The sequence below is a fragment of the Pseudophryne corroboree genome, chromosome 3, assembly GCF_028390025.1.
Source record: "Pseudophryne corroboree isolate aPseCor3 chromosome 3, aPseCor3.hap2, whole genome shotgun sequence".
Classification (NCBI taxonomy): Eukaryota; Metazoa; Chordata; class Amphibia; order Anura; family Myobatrachidae; genus Pseudophryne; species Pseudophryne corroboree.
Genome location: NC_086446.1, coordinates 225,708,835 through 225,729,087, shown reverse-complemented (window position 1 = coordinate 225,729,087; position 20,253 = coordinate 225,708,835). Strand labels below are relative to the sequence as shown.

At 47.7% G+C, this 20,253-nt stretch overlaps 1 protein-coding gene across 1 annotated transcript in view; it reads left to right on the top strand.

Annotated features, from left to right (window-relative positions):
• CHAT (choline O-acetyltransferase) overlaps positions 1-20,253 on the top strand; it is a 248,852-nt gene that overhangs the window by 67,749 nt on the left and 160,850 nt on the right. The window contains exon 6 of the mRNA XM_063958862.1: positions 611-791. Coding sequence (XP_063814932.1) covers positions 611-791 — 181 coding nt within the window. The remainder of the gene's footprint in view (positions 1-610; positions 792-20,253) is intronic.

Here is a 20,253-nt window from a genome sequence, read left to right as displayed (position 1 = left end):
ATTTCAAAAAGGTTCAAGGTTTCAGACATACTACACACTTTTAGGACTAGAAGCATTTAATGTTTTTTTTAATAAAATAAATGACCCCATCCCGCTAGCATAATCCATACATGCATTCTTTGAAAGTTCCTCCGGGTATTGTTGCTAAGAGAACAGACTGTTAGTTGGCTGAGGCAGGGTGAGCACAAAGTAATTTTTTGGCCCCCCAACACTAGATCCAATGGTTAATGAAATAGGGTATGGGGATGTTTTATTCAAAAGAAAACCCTAACGACATTTGTTTGGCGTTCTTCCTGTATGTTTTTACATTTAGACGTGAGTAGTGATTAAGGGAATGGGTAATTTTTAATATGTTTTATCTTTGTATAATAGTGTATACATTGTAAGATTACTAACAGGACCTCATACCACTTACTTTGTTAATACCCAGTTTTGATCTGTTCCTGTGATTATTCCCAAATTTAAAATACAATGGAGAATGCTAGCACTTTGCAGAGAAATGTTACCAATAATAAGTCCTCAAGTACTTATTCACTTTCCATGTTACTGTAGATAGCAGTGGGTATTTGAGGGCTGAATTTTAATACAATCTTTTTGTTGAATGTTTTAGGCATGCTCTGCCTGTAGACTATGCACGGGGTCAGTTGTCTGGACAGCCTATGTGCATGAAGCAGTACTACGGGCTTTTCTCTTCTTATCGTCTTCCAGGGTGCACCAAGGACACACTCGTTGCTCAGGAAAGTAGTATTATGCCGGAACCAGAGCATATAATTGTTGCGTGTAACAACCAGGTACATTAATTACTTCCTTGTCTTAACAATTGTCATAGGACAATATTTTGTTGGCTCAATACAGATTGCCTTCTGCTGTTTTACCTTGGATGTCCTCTTGACACTGCAATCTCAATTTTTCACAAACCAAACTAATAATTCTTCTATCAATCAATGGGCGTTACCCACCTGACACCTCTATTTCTAAGGACAACACAACAATAAATTATATGCATCAGGTTTGCTACTTAGGTGTCAACTTTAAATTAGAACTGTTCTACAGAGTGCTCAGCACATCCTATCTGTTTCAGAATCCTATTACATATATCTAAAAATATGCTCATATATTACACAAGACGCTGCTAATATTATAATTTGTGCATTTATAATCTGCTGCATGACGTATTGTAATTGCTTTGCCTTTCATAACCGGACATTGATAATCTATTTTAACTGCAGTGGCTAAACTAATATTTAAAAACTATTCTTCTACAGCTGCTCTGTGGGTCCCTACACTGGTACATTACCAAATCCCTAAAACAAAAACCAACAAACCCCCTTTTACTAAGAAACAAAGCCAGTAACAAAATGGGATGCAGTAACAGTAATTACATGAATGATCGGTCAACAGTAATAAGGTTGACAGTCAATAGGTCAACCCAACATGGTCGACAGGTACAAAAGGTCGACATGGGTAAAGGTTAGACATTTAAAAGGGTAGACAGTACAAAACATCAACAGGTTCAAAAGGTCGACACAACTTTTTTTACTCTTTTTAACTTTTTCACACTTTACACATGTGGACTATGATTGGGAATAGTAACCTTTACTGAGCGCATCGGCAGCGGAGCAATGTAGCTTGCCCCAAGCATGGTGAGGTACCGGGAGTGGAGGGTTAGGGTTAGGCTGTGGGGGGAGGTGGTAGGGCTGTTAGGGTTAGGTTTCAGGAGGGGACTGGTAGGGATAGGGTTTAAATACTTACCGGATACATCAAGATTTTGACTTCCGGGATGCTCCTGTTGGCATCCTGACCAATGGATACTGAATGCCAGGATTTCATACCCAACTCTATGTGATCAAACACAGAACATGAAAAATCTTCCTTTGTCTAAATAAATATATACTCAGTGGTGGATTGGGGATCTAAAAGCCCATAGAATCTAATAATAGAGGCCCTCAAATGGGCATGGCCAGTCACCGGAGGGGTGTGGGCAACTATATTGTGTCAAATCTTTGGTATAATAATTAATAGCACTTACATACAACAGAATACAATAAAACTCACTTACTGCAAGTCTTCATATACATTTACATACATGGTAACATAGTATTTGAGGTTGAATAGAGGCAAATTGCCCATCGTGTTCAACCTGTTTTAAGTTGTGATGATTCTACATACTTGCTGAATAATGGGGGTCATTCCGAGTTGTTCGCTCGCAAGCTGCTTTTAGCAGCTTTGCACACGCTAAGCCGCCGCCTACTGAGAGTGAATCTTAGCTTATCAAAATTGCGAACGAAAGATTAGCAGAAGTGCAAATAGACACTTCTTAGCAGTTTCTGAGTAGCTCCAGACTTACTCGGCATCTGCGATCAGTTCAATGCTTGTCGTTCCTGGTTTGACGTCACAAACACACCCAGCGTTCGCCCAGACACTCCTCCGTTTCTCCAGCCACTCCCGCGTTTTTCCCAGAAACGGTAGCGTTTTTTCACACACCCCCATAAAACGGCCTGTTTCCGCCCAGAAACACCCACTTCCTATCAATCACATTACGATCACCAGAACGAAGAAAAAACCTCGTAATGCCGTGAGTAAAAAACCTAACTGCATAGCAAATTTACTTGGCGCAGTCGCACTGCGGACATTGCGCATGCGCATTAGCGACTATTCGCTCCGTTGCGAGAAAAAAATAACGAGCGAACAACTCGGAATGACCCCCAATGTTTTATGACTAGTTAGCTACTATAACTCATGTTACCCCCGGATTAACCACGTTGATATTTTAAGTATTATAACCTTGGATAGCTTTTTCATTCAGAAATGTATCCATTCCTTTTTTAAATCCAATTACAGAGTCTGCCATTACCACCTTCCCTGGCAGGGAATTCCACATCCTGATTGCCCTAACAGTGAAGAACCCTTTCCTCCGTTGCATTCGGAACTTTCCTCCAGTCGCAGCGAGTGCCCACGTGTCCTAAACTGTGTTCTTTTAATAAATAATTCCTCTGATAACTCTTTGTGATGTCCCTTTACATATTTGAAGATATTAATAATATCTCCTCTTAGGTGCCTCTTTTCTAGTGTATACATATTCAGCCTAGTAAGTCTTTCCTTATAGTCCAGTCCTTCTAGGCCTTTAATCAATTTAGTAGCTCGCCTTCGAACACTTTCGAGTTCACTGATGTCTTTTTTATACAATGGTGCCCAAAACTGAACACAATATTCCAGGTGCAGACGTACCAATGCCTTATACAGCGGCATGATTACATCAGAGTCCCTTGTCTCAATTCCCCTTTTTATGCACGCTAGCACCTTACTTGCCTTCTTTACTGCGTTTTGACATTGTGTACGGTTATTAAGCCTATTATCAATGAATACCCCCAAATCTTTTTCCAACTCTGTTTCCCCTAGGCGTTCCCCATTTAATATGTAGGATGCATGTTTGTTTTTAGTCCCAAAATGCATAACCTTGCATTTGTCTGTATTGAACCTCATTTTCCATTTAGACGCCCAGAGTTCAAGTTTAGTTAGATCATTCTGCAAGGACTCCACATCCAATTCTGAACTAATTACCTTACACAGTTTAGTATCATCTGCAAAGATTAACACTGTGCTTTCCAGGCCTATTTCTAGGTCATTGATAAATATGTTGAACAGTAGTGGTCCGAGTACGGACCCTTTTGGTATTCCGCTGACTACTGGGGACCAGGTTGAGGACTTCCCGTTGACCACTACTCACTGTACCCTGCTATCCAACCAGCTGCTTATCCATGTGCAAATAGTTTTTCCTAGGCTCCTCCTTTAATTTGATCACTAGTCTCCTATGAGGAACTGTATCGAAGGCCTTTGCAAAATCTAGGAAGACCACATCCACTGCTTTTCCTTGATCAAGATTATTGCTCAAGCTCACTTCCTCATAGAAGCTAATTAAGTTAGTCTGACATGACCTGTCCCTCACAAACCCATGCTGGTTCTTGCTAATTATATGCTTATAGACGTCATGACGTCTCTCCCATAGCAGCACTGCACTGACACTAGGTGTCAATTTTGACCTCTAGCGTCAGTCAGCGACGCCGGCTGCAGCGGGCGCACACGGTGCTCGCTGCGGCCGGGGAGGGTGGATTAATAGCGTCTCGGGGTATCAGCGACCCGGGCAAAAAGCTTGCCCAAGGCAAGAGCCGCTACTGTGTAGAGAGGTAATATTGAGAATGGAGAGATGAGAGAGTACTGCAGAGAAGTGTCCTACAATGGTCGAATGAATGGCAACTTACCAGCAGTTTTATCTTAAATTGACATTCATTCAGCCATTGCAGGACACTTATCTGATAATGAATGCCTAATTGCTTTGAACTTGTATTGTACTGCTGATTTTTAATTATTGTTGTATTAAATAGTATAACTCCTTTTCTATTTTTCCTGAGCTATATCCCTACATACATATGGGAATGGAAAATCAGTGCTAAAGGACAGAACGGAGATGCGTCTATATGTTTGAGCACTGGTGTAACTGAACTTTTTCCTTCTTTTTGGTGTTATCCATGTGCCTAATTCGGACCTGATCGCTAGGGTGCGTTTTTAACATCCTTGCGATCAGGTAGTCACCGCCTAAAGGGGGAGGGGGAAATCGCTGTGCAGAGGTGCGATCGCATGTGCAGGAGAGCTGCACAAACAGAAGTTTGTGCAGTCTCTGCGCAGACCAGGACATACTCTTCCAGTGCGATGATCGGGGGCGGAGCTGACGTGAGAAACCCTAACTTCAAACGCCCAGTCACTCCTGCGTTTCTCCGGACACTCCTTAAAAATGGTCAGTTGCCACCCACAAATCGCCTTTTCCTGTCAGTCACCTTGCGATCGCCAGCGCGATCGCTTTTATCGCACCATCCCATCGCTGCGCGCCGATCCCCGTCACTGCGGACCGATGCGTCTACCCGATCGCTTTTCTTGGACCATCGCTGCGGATTGATGCGGCTGCGCATTGCGGTGCATACGCATGCACAGTTCTGACCTGATCGTGGGCTGTACGAAAACGCACCCTAGCGATTAGGTCTGAATAGGCCCCATTTCTGGTGGAGGAAAGCCTCATTAGAAATAGTTGGCATCACTAGCAGCCTTGGTTGTGTGCATAGTATATGATCATCTATATTGTGAACCAGCCATGGGGCTGATGGTATAGCAGGGAGACATACTCCATGGTTAATAATCCACAGAAAGTAGGGACCCCAAAAACAAATTGGAGTACCCTCTTCCGAGTTTCAATCAGCCCTGGGCTTTCAGAGCTGTAAACGGTTGCTTTGGCAGTGTCTGCTTTCGGCCAGTCAGCGGTTCCCTATAAATTCCTATGGCTATGTCCGCTGTAACTGGTCATTTCGGGTTAGAGTGTATGTCCATAGGGTCTCAATCTTTTCTTTTCTACCAAGACCTATGGATGCCTCACATGCAGTGCCGTAACGACGTGTGTGCCGAGCGTGCGCCGCCCACAGCGCATGGGCACTGCAGGCGCAACCGGCACACTCGCTCTCCGCTCTCCCCCCTCCCCAGCCGCCACCTCCCGCAGCCAGTGCACAATGTAATTAGTTTGCGGCCGCCGCCCACCCGCCCTCTCACCTGCAGGTGATGTGCAGAGCTCCGATCTCCGGAGCTCTGCCTTGAACTCGGCGGCGGGAGCCGGAAGAAGCATAGGAGCGGACCGAGGCAGTGTGCGGTGAGTAATAGAGACGGAGACGGAGACGGAGGGGGGAGGTTACAAGTGGCAGCCGCAGCATTACGAAACGCACACTTAGCTCGGCACTGGCAGCTCCACACTGACACGCACTGTTCCCTACACCCCAATCTCTCTGCTCCCCTCAGTGTCACCCACTTGCTCTGCTCCCCTCAGTGTCACCCACTTGCTCTGCTCCTCAGTGTCACCCACTTGCTCTGCTCCTCAGTGTCAGCCACTTGCTTTGCTCCTCAGTGTCAGCCACTTGCTCTGCTCCTCAGTGTCACCCACTTGCTCTGCTCCTCAGTGTCACCCACTTGCTCTGCTCCCCTCAGTGTCACCCACTTGCTCTGTTCCCCTTACTCACTGCTCCCTACACTCACCCTCTCTGCTCCCTATACCCGCTCTCTGCTCCCTACACACACTTGCTCTGTTCCCATCACTCACTGATCCCTACACTCACCCTCACTGCTCCCTACACCCACTCTCTGCTCCCTATACCCGCTCTCTGCTCCCTACACACACTTGCTCTGTTCCCATCACTCACTGATCCCTACACTCACCCTCACTGCTCCCTACACCCACTCTCTGCTCCCTACACCCACTCTCTGCTCCCTACACACACTTGCTCTGTTCCCCTCACTCACTGATCCCTACACCCACTCTCTGCTCCCTATAACCGCTCTCTGCTCCCTACACACACTTGCTCTGTTCCCCTCACTCACTGATCCCTACACCCACTCTCTGCTCCCTATAACCGCTCTCTCTGCTCCTTACACCCGCTCTCTGCTCCCTACCCCCGCTCTCTGCTCCCTACACCCACTTGCTCTGTTCCCCTCACTCTCTGCTCCCTACACCCACCCACTCTGCTCCCTACACCCACCCTCTCTGCTCCCTACACCCACCCTCTCTGCTCCTCACACTCACTGCTTCCTACACACACTCTCTGCTCCCCTCACTCACTGCTCCCCTCACTCACTGCTCCCTACACCCACTCTCTCTGCTCCTCACACTCACTGCTCCCTACACCCACTCTCTCTGCTCCTCACACTCACTGCTTCCTACACCCACTCTCTGCTCCCCTCACTCACTGCTCCCTACACCCACTCTCTCTGCTCCTCACGCTCACTGCTTCCTACACCCACTCTCTGCTCCCCTCACTCACTGATCCCTACACCCACTCTCTCTGCTCCTCACACTCACTGCTTCCTACACCAACTCTCTGCTCCTCACTCACTGATACCTACACCCACTCTCTCTGCTCCTCACACTCACTGCTTCCTACACCAACTCTCTGCTCCTCACTCACTGCTCCCTACACCCACTCTCTGCTCCTCACACTCACTGCTTCCTACACCAACTCTTTGCTCCCCTCACTCACTGCTCCCTACACCCACTCTCCCTGCTCCTCACACTCACTGCTTCCTACACCAACTCTCTGCTCCCCTCACTCACCGATCCCTACACCCACTCTCCCTGCTCCTCACACTCACTGCTTCCTACACCAACTCTCTGCTCCCCTCACTCACTGATCCCTACACCCACTCTCTCTGCTACTCACACTCACTACTTCCTACACCAACTCTCTGCTTCCCTCACTCACTGCTCCCTACACCCACTCTCTCTGCTCCTCACTCACTGCTCCCTACACCCACTCTCTCTGCTACCCTTTCTGCTCCCTAACTGCATCACGCCAGGGGAGCGGCCGCGGGGGAGAGAGGATGGAGGAGCAGCAGCTCTGGTTCCAGAGTCCCGGGACATAAATGTTCGCCTCTGGATGCCGGATCGCCACTGCACTGCGAGGAGCTGAGAGCTTGGGGAGGAGTAGGAGGACTCGGCCTGGAAGGAGAAGAAGAGAGGCCTGCCACTCTTCCAGCTGTTCACAGTTAAATATAATACTTACACACACAAACACTGTCACTCTCACACACACACACTTACGGGTTCACTACGGCTGGCTGGCGGTCGGGCTCCCGGCGACCAGCATCCCGGCGCTGGGAGCTCGACCGCCGGCTTACCGACAGCTTGGCGAGCGCAAATGAGCCCCTTGCGGGCTCGCTGCGCTCGCCACGCTACGCTTCCTACACACACTCTCTGCTCCCCTCACTCACTGCTCCCCTCACTCACTGCTCCCTACACCCACTCTCTCTGCTCCTCACACTCACTGCTTCCTACACCAACTCTCTGCTCCCCTCACTCACTGCTTCCTACACCCACTCTCTGCTCCTCACTCACTGATACCTACACCCACTCTCTCTGCTCCTCACACTCACTGCTTCCTACACTAACTCTCTGCTCCTCACTCACTGCTCCCTACACCCACTCTCTGCTCCTCACACTCACTGCTTCCTACACCAACTCTTTGCTCCCCTCACTCACTGCTCCCTACACCCACTCTCCCTGCTCCTCACACTCACTGCTTCCTACACCAACTCTCTGCTCCCCTCACTCACCGATCCCTACACCCACTCTCCCTGCTCCTCACACTCACTGCTTCCTACACCAACTCTCTGCTCCCCTCACTCACTGATCCCTACACCCACTCTCTCTGCTACTCACACTCACTACTTCCTACACCAACTCTCTGCTTCCCTCACTCACTGCTCCCTACACCCACTCTCTCTGCTCCTCACTCACTGCTCCCTACACCCACTCTCTCTGCTCCTCACACTCACTGCTTCCTACACCAACTCTCTGCTCCCCTCACTCACTGATCCCTACACCCACTCTCTCTGCTCCTCACACTCACTGCTTCCTACACCAACTCTCTGCTCCCCTCACTCACTGATCCCTACACCCACTCTCTCTGCTCCTCGCACTCACTGCTTCCTACACCAACTCTCTGCTCCCCTCACTCACTGATCCCTACACCCACTCTCTCTGCTCCTCACACTCACTGCTTCCTACACCAACTCTCTGCTCCCCTCACTCACTGATCCCTACACCCACTCTCTCTGCTACCCTTTCTGCTCCCTAACTGAATCACGCCAGGGGAGCGGCCGCGGGGGAGAGAGGATGGAGGAGCAGCAGCTCTGGTTCCAGAGTCCCGGGACATAAATGTTCGCCTCTGGATGCCGGATCGCCACTGCACTGCGAGGAGCTGAGAGCTTGGGGAGGAGGAGGAGGACTCGGCCAGGAAGGAGAAGAAGAGAGGCCTGCCACTCTTCCAGCTGTTCACAGTTAAATATAATACTTACACACACAAACACTGTCACTCTCACACACACACACACTTACGGGTTCACTACGGCTGGCTGGCGGTCGGGCTCCCGGCGACCAGCATCCCGGCGCTGGGAGCTCGACCGCCGGCTTACCGACAGCTTGGCGAGCGCAAATGAGCCCCTTGCGGGCTCGCTGCGCTCGCCACGCTACGCGCGCCACACTATTTTATTCTCCCTCTATGGGGGTCGTGGACCCCCACGAGGGAAAATAATTGTCGGTATGCCGGCTGTCGGGCTCCCGGCGCCGGTATACTGAGCGCCGGGAGCCCGACCGCCGGCAAACAGAAGACCACCCCACACTTACACACACTTTCTCTCTCTATCTCTCTCTCTCATGTAAAAAGGGGGACTCTTCTTCCTAATGTGTAAAATGAGACTCTGCCTGCTTAATGTGTAAAAAGAGGAATCTGCTGCCTAATGTGTAAACAGGGGACCCTGCATGCTTAATGTGTAAAAAGGAGGCCTCTGCTGCCGTAATGTGTAAAAAAGGAGACTCTGCCTGCCTAATGTGTAAAAAAGGGGGGCTTTGCTGCCATAATGTGTGTTAGGGATCTCTGTGGCCATGCTCCTATAGTTTTGGCATGCGCCTGATGTGCGCAATGGCCCTGTTTTGTATATATGGGGGGGGGGGGCGCGCCGATGCTGTTTCTTGCACACAGCGCTAAAATGTCTAGTTACGGCACTGCTCACATGGACCGAAGAGGCCACCCATGCGTGGATTTGATAAGTATGAAATTTGTGTATCTGAGGGTTGTTGTTTTTTTACAATAAAGTACTACTCCCTTTGGTGTGAGAGCCCTAAAAAAAAATGTATTCAAATATAACTATTTCACAGCTACTAGCTGCATCACTCTAGCAACTTATGTTTTACTCTACCACAGAATCCACTAGCACTCATACAGACTATTCTGTTGGCTACAGGAGAGGGGAGGGGGACCTGGATGTAGAAGGTACACCGATCTATTACTCTTTTAATACACTCCTGGCTGTGCCACTATGTGTCATAAGCATAGAATTTGACAGCAGATAAGAACCACTTGGTCTATTTAGTGCCATAGATGTGCTAAATTCTTTTAAATTGCCATGTGTTTGTGCCGCTGCTCTGTCACTTAGTAACCAGCCAGCTAGCTGCAGCCCTTTGCCATAATTGGTGAAAACAATAAGTAAGCTGTGAGGTGGTCAAAACTGACCGGAAATTACTGTAATTTATACCGTAGAAATTAAAACCAGTCCAAATGATATGATTTAGCTGGTTTTATCAATTAAAGAAAAAATTCAGCCCCAAAACTTTTTTGAGGGTAGTTTTGCCTACACCAAATCATTATGAGGATTGAGTCGACTCATGTTAAAAATGTAACAGGTGAAAATTAAGTTTTGAACTCACAGAGTTCAATAAGCACTTCAGTGGCAGTCATCTTGCCTCATATACTCAAGTATTACTCACGAAAAGCTGCTTTTTCTGTGGAACCAGCTTTTCGGTAGAGTGATACTTTTCCCATACAGCTATGGTGTCCCTTTACTATTTACAGAGATTCTTTAACCACATGTACTGTATGTGATGCGACTGCAGCCAGGTGCTAGTTACCTGTGTAGGTTGTATCACATATGGGTGGCAAGCCACGCTGTGTCCCCCCTCTGGATGGAGGATATCCGTTACAAGTGCAGAACCGACTTCTTCCTGCTGCCACAGCTCCCTGGAAGTGATGTTTTGGTACTTGACAGCTGATATCACTTCCAAAATCATGCCACCAAATGCCTTGCAAACAGCATTCTGGGGTGCATGCACCGGAACATAGCTCCCTTCCCCAGCACATCTATGCTAATTTCTGCGTGCAGAGATCAGCTGCAGCAAAGGGGTCTGATGAGCAGTCCTCCCTGCCCCACACTTCGCTGCACTATCTCTGCAACAAGTTGAGTGGCGAGGCTACACCACGGGGGGGGGGCAGTAATTGGGGGGTGTCATCTTGACTAGGGGGGTTTATGCTGCCCATTTGCGCGGTGGGGTATATGTTTAATTATATATGCCACTAGGGACAATATTTGTGATGGGGGGCTGGGAAGTAAAATTACAATGGTGGACTATGGACATAGGGTTGGATTGGTGGAGTGCAAAACACCCCCTAAGTATATATTTTTAAATAAAATATTTAAATATAGCTTTAAAAATACTTTTTAAACTTTATGAAATGAAAAAAGCATTCTGCTTAGTTTTGGGGAGAAAAAAATATATCCATTGAGGGATTAAACTGCGCATTTAATTTTGTTTGCGGAGTGTGCCAGTGTGACCTATATCAGTTTTATATATATTCAGTGCAGGGGTAATATACATTTAATGACAACCGGAGGGCTAACAAGCGCCTTCCCCCCCCCCCCCCCCCCAAAAAAAATAAAAATAAAAAAAAGTCATGTGTGCCAGAGACACGTGTGTCCAGAAAGGGGGTATGACTCTGTGGGTGATACATAGAGTCCCTTGCATACTTTTGCCTTGGGGGCTATAATATATTTGGACCTGTTCATTGGAATGTGGTATAAAATTAACTGGCAGACATTATAATGTTACATAATATGAACTGGGGCATTGTAATGAAGCACAATATGACATGGGGGCACTATAGTGTGGCATAACAAACTGGGGACACTGTATGTAATAATGTGTCACATAATGTGTACTGGTAGTCCTACAATGTGACATAACATTAACTAGGTCACTACTATGGTTCAGAAAATGACCTAAGGCACTACTATGGGGCATAATATTAACAACTGCTGTGGAGAAGTGTCTCTATAGTCTAGAAGCATTGGTGGGACAGGGGCCCCTTCAAAATGTTGCTATGGGGCCCACAAAGTTCTGGCTATGCCCCTGCAGGTAGTGGTTGGCAGGGATACTTGCCCACTCTTCTGGGGGGTTGGGAGTGCCACCAGATTTTTGGAAGCTTCATGGCCATTCTGGGAGAGTAGGCAAGTATGCCCCCACCCCGCCACTGTCTGGAACACCCATGTTCAGAGTTGCAGCCCTTCCACCACTGTCTGTAACCATCTGTTCAGAGTGGTAGCACCCCCACTGTCTGACCCCCCCACCCCGTTCAGAGCTGCAGCCCCCCACCATGGTCTGTAAGCAGGGCCGGTGTAAGGTTTCTCGACGCCCTAGGCAAAACTTCAGCCTGCTGCGCCCCCCCTCCCCCTCAAGGGGTGGGATGTAGGGGGAGGTGTTGTGACCAGCGGTCACATAACTACATCCCGTGCCTGCTGTTTCTACAATACCTTGTGTGTGTATATATAATTCCGACCGATGTCTCATTCACAGCAGACACGGCACTCCAGGTCTTTCATATAAGCAGATTTAATAGCCACAACAGCAAAGCATGTATACATACATATCCAGGGTTGCAAGTTCAGGAGTGTATTTCATGTGTGGCATGAAGCAGTAGTAACATCAGCACAAGCGTAATCACAATGCAGCATTTCGGGCCACAGCGGGACCCTTCATCAGGCTTTGCAAGTGCTCAGATAAGACAAACATGAACATAACACGCAACATTTTTTAAATTTTGAAGTGGGGGTATGGAAAAGTGAAGGTTGCAATTATGCGCGCACCAGAAAAGTGGACGTGGCCACTCAAAATGGGGCGTGTCCTTCAGTGTAGTTTACCACACAGTATACCCCTTATACACATTATGCACCACAATAGTAGGACCCCTTATACTATCTAGTTAGTACTGATGCCCCTTTCACATTATAGCACACAGTATGAGCCGAAATTCACATTTTAGCACACAAAATGAGCCGAAATTCACATTATAGTACACAGAATGAACCGAAATTCACATTATAGCACATGGTATGAGCCGAAATTCACATTATAGCACACGGTATGAGCCGAAATTCACATTATAGCACACGGTATGAGCCGAAATTCACATTATAGCACACGGTATGAGCCAAAATTCACATTATAGTACACAAAATGAGCCGAAATTCACATTATAGCACACGGTATGAGCCGAAATTCACAATATAGCACACGGTATGAGCCCGAAATTCACATTATAACACACGGTATGGCCCGAAATTCACATTATAGCACACGGTATGAGCCGAAATTCCCATTATAGCACACGGTATGAGCCGAAATTCACATTATAGCAGACAGAATGAGCTGAAATTCCCATTATAGCACACATAATGAGCTGAAATTCCCATTATAGCACACGGTATGAGCCGAAATTCACATTATAGCACATGGTATGAGCCGAAATTCACATTATAGCACACGGTATGAGCCGAAATTCACATTATAGCAGACAGAATGAGCTGAAATTCCCATTATAGCACACGGAATGAGCTGAAATTCGCATTATAGCACACGGTATGAGCTGAAATTCACATTATAGCACACTGAATGAGCCTAAATTCATGGAATGAGACAAAATTCAGGGAGAGTAACAGCAGGGACATAGGGACAGGGAGAGTGACTGAGGGACAGGGAAAGTGACAGCAGGGACATAGGGACTGGGAGAGAGAAAAGCAGCAGGGCAAGATTACCTATTTAGAAGCGGCGGTGGTAAGGATGATGTGGTATGCGGTGCGATAGATGAGGAGGCTGTGGTCAGCATGGTGCGAAGGAGGCGGAGGTGCACAGAAGGACTAAAGGCGGTGGCGGAGCGGCTGAGTGCAGCGGTGGTGTAGCAGAGTAGGAGGCAGAGGGTGGTGGCGGTGCAAGGAGGAGGAAGCTGTTGTTGGTGGCACTGCGGCTCCTATGTCCGCGGCGCTACTATTTCAAATCTGCTGCGGACCGGCAGCCAATCAGGAGCTTGTTCTTCGTTAGTGCCAGGTCATTTATATGTGCAGGCCAATATGGACAATCTCATCCATATTAGCATGCAGGGCTATGGGGCTGGGTGAACGGGGTGGAAGGGTGAAGAAACTTCACTCCCCCGTCACAACCCCCCTCTGCTGGGTTGTCCGATGGCTGCATCGGCCATCGGGCAGCTCATCGGCCATTTGCCAAGTGTGTAGGGCCCAATACCGGCCCACTTTGAGCAAAATATACATACACACACACACACACACACACACACACAGAGGTGGTGATTCCGAGTTGATCGTAGCTGTGCTAAATTTAGCACAGCTACGATCATTCACACTGACATGCGGGGGGACGCTCAGCACAGGGCTAGCCTGCCCCACATGTCAGGCCAGCCACCCCGCGTAGAAGTGCAAAGGCATCGCACAGCGGCGATGCCTTTGCACTTCAAGAGTAGCTCCCGGCCAGCGCAGCTTTAGCGTGCTGGCCGGGAGCTACTCATCGCTCCCCGGCCCGCAGCGGCTGTGTTGGCCGGACCAAACCCACGAAGCGGCGGCCAAACTCCGCCGTTCCGCCTCCACCCAACGATCGCCTCTGCCTGTCAATCAGGCAGAGGCGATCGTATCCCTGTTACGGCCTTCGGCCGTCTGGCATGTTCCGGCGCATGTGCAGTAGGGACCCGTTCACTCTGCTGCGTTAAAACGCAGAGAGAAATTGTACATATATGCACTCACAATAGCAGAAAGCAAAACTCCTGCACCCATCCACATGCTGCTGCGGTAATCGGGACAGTGTGCCTCACTCAGCCAGCATATTATATATATATATATATATATATATATATATATATATATATATATAGATATATATATAGATATATATATAGATATATATATAGATATATATAATATAAATATATATATATATATATATATATATATATACAAATATGCAAATAGGCGGCACTCACGGACTTCTCAGGAATAACACTCGAGATCACTCGAGGTTAAATGGCTTAACGTTTCGGTTTATTAAACCGTCATCAGAAGATACAAAAACAATCAACATTATCTTACCTTTATACAAGTTGCTAAACACCGCCAGTGTCACGTCCTCGGCGTGCACGCCGGGACTAACTTCGGGTCGCGTCATCAATCTAGGACACTGTTGCCCTGACGACGGCGCAATGCCGGCTAACGTGCTCTACCCATCACCATGACAATCTTAAAAACAAAACAGAGCAGGAGGAGCTGTAATACCGATGCAAAGCATACCACTAAGTGAACAAAATAAACTTATACATCAACATGTATATTGCCTACAATGACAAATCATAGTAAAAAGGTTAAGATTATAGATGCTATAGGAAACATGTCAACGAAAGTGTTTCATTCAGGCCGTATGGAGCCACCGTGTTTAATCGGTGAATCCAACGGGCCTCTTTCTGTAATAATGCCCTGTTTCGGTCACCTCCACGTTTTGACAATGGAACTTGCTCCAGCATCTTGTATCTAAGGGTAGACAGGCCATGATGATGTAATTTAAAATGTTTAGCCACTGGCTGATCTATACTTTTCCCCTCTAGAATTTGTTTTATAGCACTTCTGTGCTGTGTCATCCGTTCCTTGAATTGGCAGCTAGTTTTGCCTATATAGCATAGACCGCATGGACACCTGATACAGTACACAACATATCTGATATGTTGTGTACTGTATCAGGTGTCCATGCGGTCTATGCTATATAGGCAAAACTAGCTGCCAATTCAAGGAACGGATGACACAGCACAGAAGTGCTGTAAAACAAATTCTAGAGGGGAAAAGTATAGATCAGCCAGTGGCTAAACATTTTAAATTACATCATCATGGCCTGTCTACCCTTAGATACAAGATGCTGGAGCAAGTTCCATTGTCAAAACGTGGAGGTGACCGAAACAGGGCATTATTACAGAAAGAGGCCCGTTGGATGCACCGATTAAACACGGTGGCTCCATACGGCCTGAATGAAACACTTTCGTTGACATGTTTCCTATAGCATCTATAATCTTAACCTTTTTACTATGATTTGTCATTGTAGGCAATATACATGTTGATGTATAAGTTTATTTTGTTCACTTAGTGGTATGCTTTGCATCGGTATTACAGCTCCTCCTGCTCCGTTTTGTTTTTAAGATTGTCATGGTGATGGGTAGAGCACGTTAGCCGGCATTGCGCCGTCGTCAGGGCAACAGTGTCCTAGATTGATGACGCGACCGGAAGTTAGTCCCGGCGTGCACGCAGAGGACGTGACACTGGCGGTGTTTAGCAACTTGTATAAAGGTAAGATAATGTTGATTGTTTTTGTATCTTCTGATGACGGTTTAATAAACCGAAACGTTAAGCCATTTAACCTTGAGTGATCTCGAGTGTTATTCCTGAGAAGTCCGTGAGTGCCGCCTATTTGCATATTTGTATATGATCCGATACCTGGAGGGCACCCGGCAGGCTGTCTTACTGCATCTCAGTGGAGTGCCGAATATCTTTTTTCATATATATATATATATATATAGATAGATAGATAGATAGATAGATAGATAGATATATATATATATATATATATATATATATATATATATATATATATATATATATATATATATATATATAAATAAATAAAATACACTGCCCACCTGGCCTCCCTGACACAAACCTGGCTGTCGCACAGTAATTATGCATGCTGGAGTCAGTCACTGCCTCAGTTCAGGAGCTGCCACTGCCTATTTTCCTTTCACCGATCTGCTTGGGACGGGAGGAGCTGCGCGCTGCCACTGCAGCTCCCCCTACATGCAGCCAGCATCAATGTGAGGGGGCAAAGCAGCTGCTGAATTAGTGCCTATTATAGCCGCTGCCACATGCCTGCGGCGGAGATGTTGGTGCGCGTTTGGCCACTGTGGTTGGGGGTGGAGTCACTGCGAGAGAGGAGGCAGCACCATGGAGGAAGAGTTCGGGACCACCTGACCGAGGACAGACGAGTAAGCAGGAGGAGCTGCTGCTGCCGCACATTAGCTGTACAGTGCGGCAGCCGGCAGCGGTTAAGCACCTGACCGTCTGCCACTCCCCTTCTAAAGTAGACAGGTGCCTCTCTCTTCCCCCCCCCCGTTCCGACGCCCCTGCGTGGGGAGGAGCTAGAAGCACTGTAACAATAGCCGGCAGGACGCTGCTTACTCTATGTGCATAGAGCCGCTGCTGATGGGTTACATTCACACTGACATCGCTGCACAGATGCGGCGGCCGTCCAACTGTTATCAGCCGCCAGCGCTGTCAGTGTGAATGTAACCCATGAGCAGAGGCTCTAATACTCTATGCACATAGAGTAAGCAGCGTCCTGCCGGCTATTGTTAAAGTGCTTCTAACAACTGTCTTCTCCTCCTCCTCTCCACGGTAACGCTCCACATATTGTACGGAAGCATTCATCGGCAGCGTGACCGCCCTCTAGTGGCCGCCGCCCATAGGCAGCTGCTTAAAGCTGCCTAGTGGTGGCGCCAGCCCTGTCTGTAAGCCTCCTGCTAAGAGCTGCAGCAACCCCGCCGCTATCTGTATCCCCCCACCACCCAGAGATTGCTATGGGCCACACCGCCATTTCCCAGTTTTAAACATTTAAGCTTTAGTAAATATACCCCTTTGTCTTTGTTTGTTGAAGTTTATTCTTGTTTTATTTCTGTGTTTATTCTCAGTAGTATGCTGCCAGTGTAATAATAATAATAATAATAATAATAAATAATGATGTGCTTCATCACTATTTTAAAGGCTTAAAATTGAATGGAATTGATCACCTACTTCAGAGGTTCCCAAACGCGGTCCTCAAGGCACCCAAAGGTCCTGGTTTTAAATGTTTCCATTAGAGATGAGCGCCGGAAATTTTTCGGGTTTTGTGTTTTGGTTTTGGGTTCGGTTCCGCGGCCGTGTTTTGGGTTCGACCGCGTTTTGGCAAAACCTCACCGAATTTTTTTTGTCGGATTCGGGTGTGTTTTGGATTCGGGTGTTTTTTTCAAAAAACCCTAAAAAACAGCTTAAATCATAGAATTTGGGGGTCATTTTGATCCCAAAGTATTATTAACCTCAAAAACCATAATTTCCACTCATTTTCAGTCTATTCTGAATACCTCACACCTCACAATATTATTTTTAGTCCTAAAATTTGCACCGAGGTCGCTGTGTGAGTAAGATAAGCGACCCTAGTGGCCGACACAAACACCGGGCCCATCTAGGAGTGGCACTGCAGTGTCACGCAGGATGTCCCTTCCAAAAAACCCTCCCCAAACAGCACATGACGCAAAGAAAAATTAAAGAAAAAAGAGGTGCAAGATGGAATTGTCCTTGGGCCCTCCCACCCACCCTTATGTTGTATAAACAGGACATGCACACTTTAACCAACCCATCATTTCAGTGACAGGGTCTGCCACACGACTGTGACTGAAATGACGGGTTGGTTTGGACCCCCACCAAAAAAGAAGCAATTAATCTCTCCTTGCACAAACTGGCTCTACAGAGGCAAGATGTCCACCTCATCATCATCCTCCGATATATCACCGTGTACATCCCCCTCCTCACAGATTATCAATTCGTCCCCACTGGAATCCACCATCTCAGCTCCCTGTGTACTTTGTGGAGGCAATTGCTGCTGGTCAATGTCTCCACGGAGGAATTGATAATAATTCATTTTAATGAACATCATCTTCTCCACATTTTCTGGATGTAACCTCGTACGCCGATTGCTGACAAGGTGAGCGGCGGCACTAAACACTCTTTCGGAGTACACACTTGTGGGAGGGCAACTTAGGTAGAATAAAGCCAGTTTGTGCAAGGGCCTCCAAATTGCCTCTTTTTCCTGCCAGTATAAGTACGGACTGTGTGACGTGCCTACTTGGATGCGGTCACTCATATAATCCTCCACCATTCTTTCAATGTTGAGAGAATCATATGCAGTGACAGTAGACGACATGTCCGTAATCATTGTCAGGTCCTTCAGTCCGGACCAGATGTCAGCATCAGCAGTCGCTCCAGACTGCCCTGCATCACCGCCAGCGGGTGGGCTCGGAATTCTGAGCCTTTTCCTCGCACCCCCAGTTGCGGGAGAATGTGAAGGAGGAGATGTTGACGGGTCGCGTTCCGCTTGACTTGACAATTTTCTCACCAGCAGGTCTTTCAACCCCAGCAGACTTGTGTCTGCCGGAAAGAGAGATCCAAGGTAGGCTTTAAATCTAGGATCGAGCACGGTGGCCAAAATGTAGTGCTCTGATTTCAACAGATTGACCACCCGTGAATCCTTGTTAAGCGAATTAAGGGCTCCATCCACAAGTCCCACATGCCTAGCGGAATCGCTCCGTGTTAGCTCCTCCTTCAATGTCTCCAGCTTCTTCTGCAAAAGCCTGATGAGGGGAATGACCTGACTCAGGCTGGCAGTGTCTGAACTGACTTCACGTGTGGCAAGTTCAAAGGGCATCAGAACCTTGCACAACGTTGAAATCATTCTCCACTGCGCTTGAGACAGGTGCATTCCACCTCCTATATCGTGCTCAATTGTATAGGCTTGAATGGCCTTTTGCTGCTCCTCCAACCTCTGAAGCATATAGAGGGTTGAATTCCACCTCGTTACCACTTCTTGCTTCAGATGATGGCAGGGCAGGTTCAGTAGTTTTTGGTGGTGCTCCAGTCTTCTGTACGTGGTGCCTGTACGCCGAAAGTGTCCCGCAATTCTTCTGGCCACCGACAGCATCTCTTGCACGCCCCTCTCGTTTTTTAAATAATTCTCCACCACCAAATTCAAGGTATGTGCAAAACATGGGACGTGCTGGAATTTGCCCATATTTAATGCACACACAATATTGCTGGCATTGTCCGATGCCACAAATCCACAGGAGAGTCCAATTGGGGTAAGCCATTCCGCGATGATCTTCCTCAGTTGCCGTAAGAGGTTTTCAGCTGTGTGCGTATTCTGGAAACGGTGATACAAAGCGTAGCCTGCCTAGGAAAGAGTTGGCGTTTGCGAGATGCTGCTACTGGTGCCGCCGCTGCTGTTCTTGCGGCGGGAGTCCATACATCTACCCAGTGGGCTGTCACAGTCATATAGTCCTGACCCTGCCCTGCTCCACTTGTCCACATGTCCGTGGTTAAGTGGACATTGGGTACAGCTGCATTTTTTAGGACACTGGTGACTCTTTTTCTGAGGTCTGTGTACATTTTCGGTATCGCCTGCCTAGAGAAATGGAACCTAGATGGTATTTGGTACCGGGGACACAGTACCTCCAACAAGTCTCTAGTTGGCTCTGCAGTAATGATGGATACCGGAACCACGTTTCTCACCACCCAGGATGCCAAGGCCTCAGTTATCCGCTTTGCAGTAGGATGACTGCTGTGATATTTCATCTTCCTCGCAAAGGACTGTTGGACAGTCAATTGCTTGGTGGAAGTAGTAAAAGTGGTCTTACGACTTCCCCTCTGGGATGACCATCGACTCCCAGCAGCAACAACAGCAGCGCCAGCAGCAGTAGGCGTTACACGCAAGGA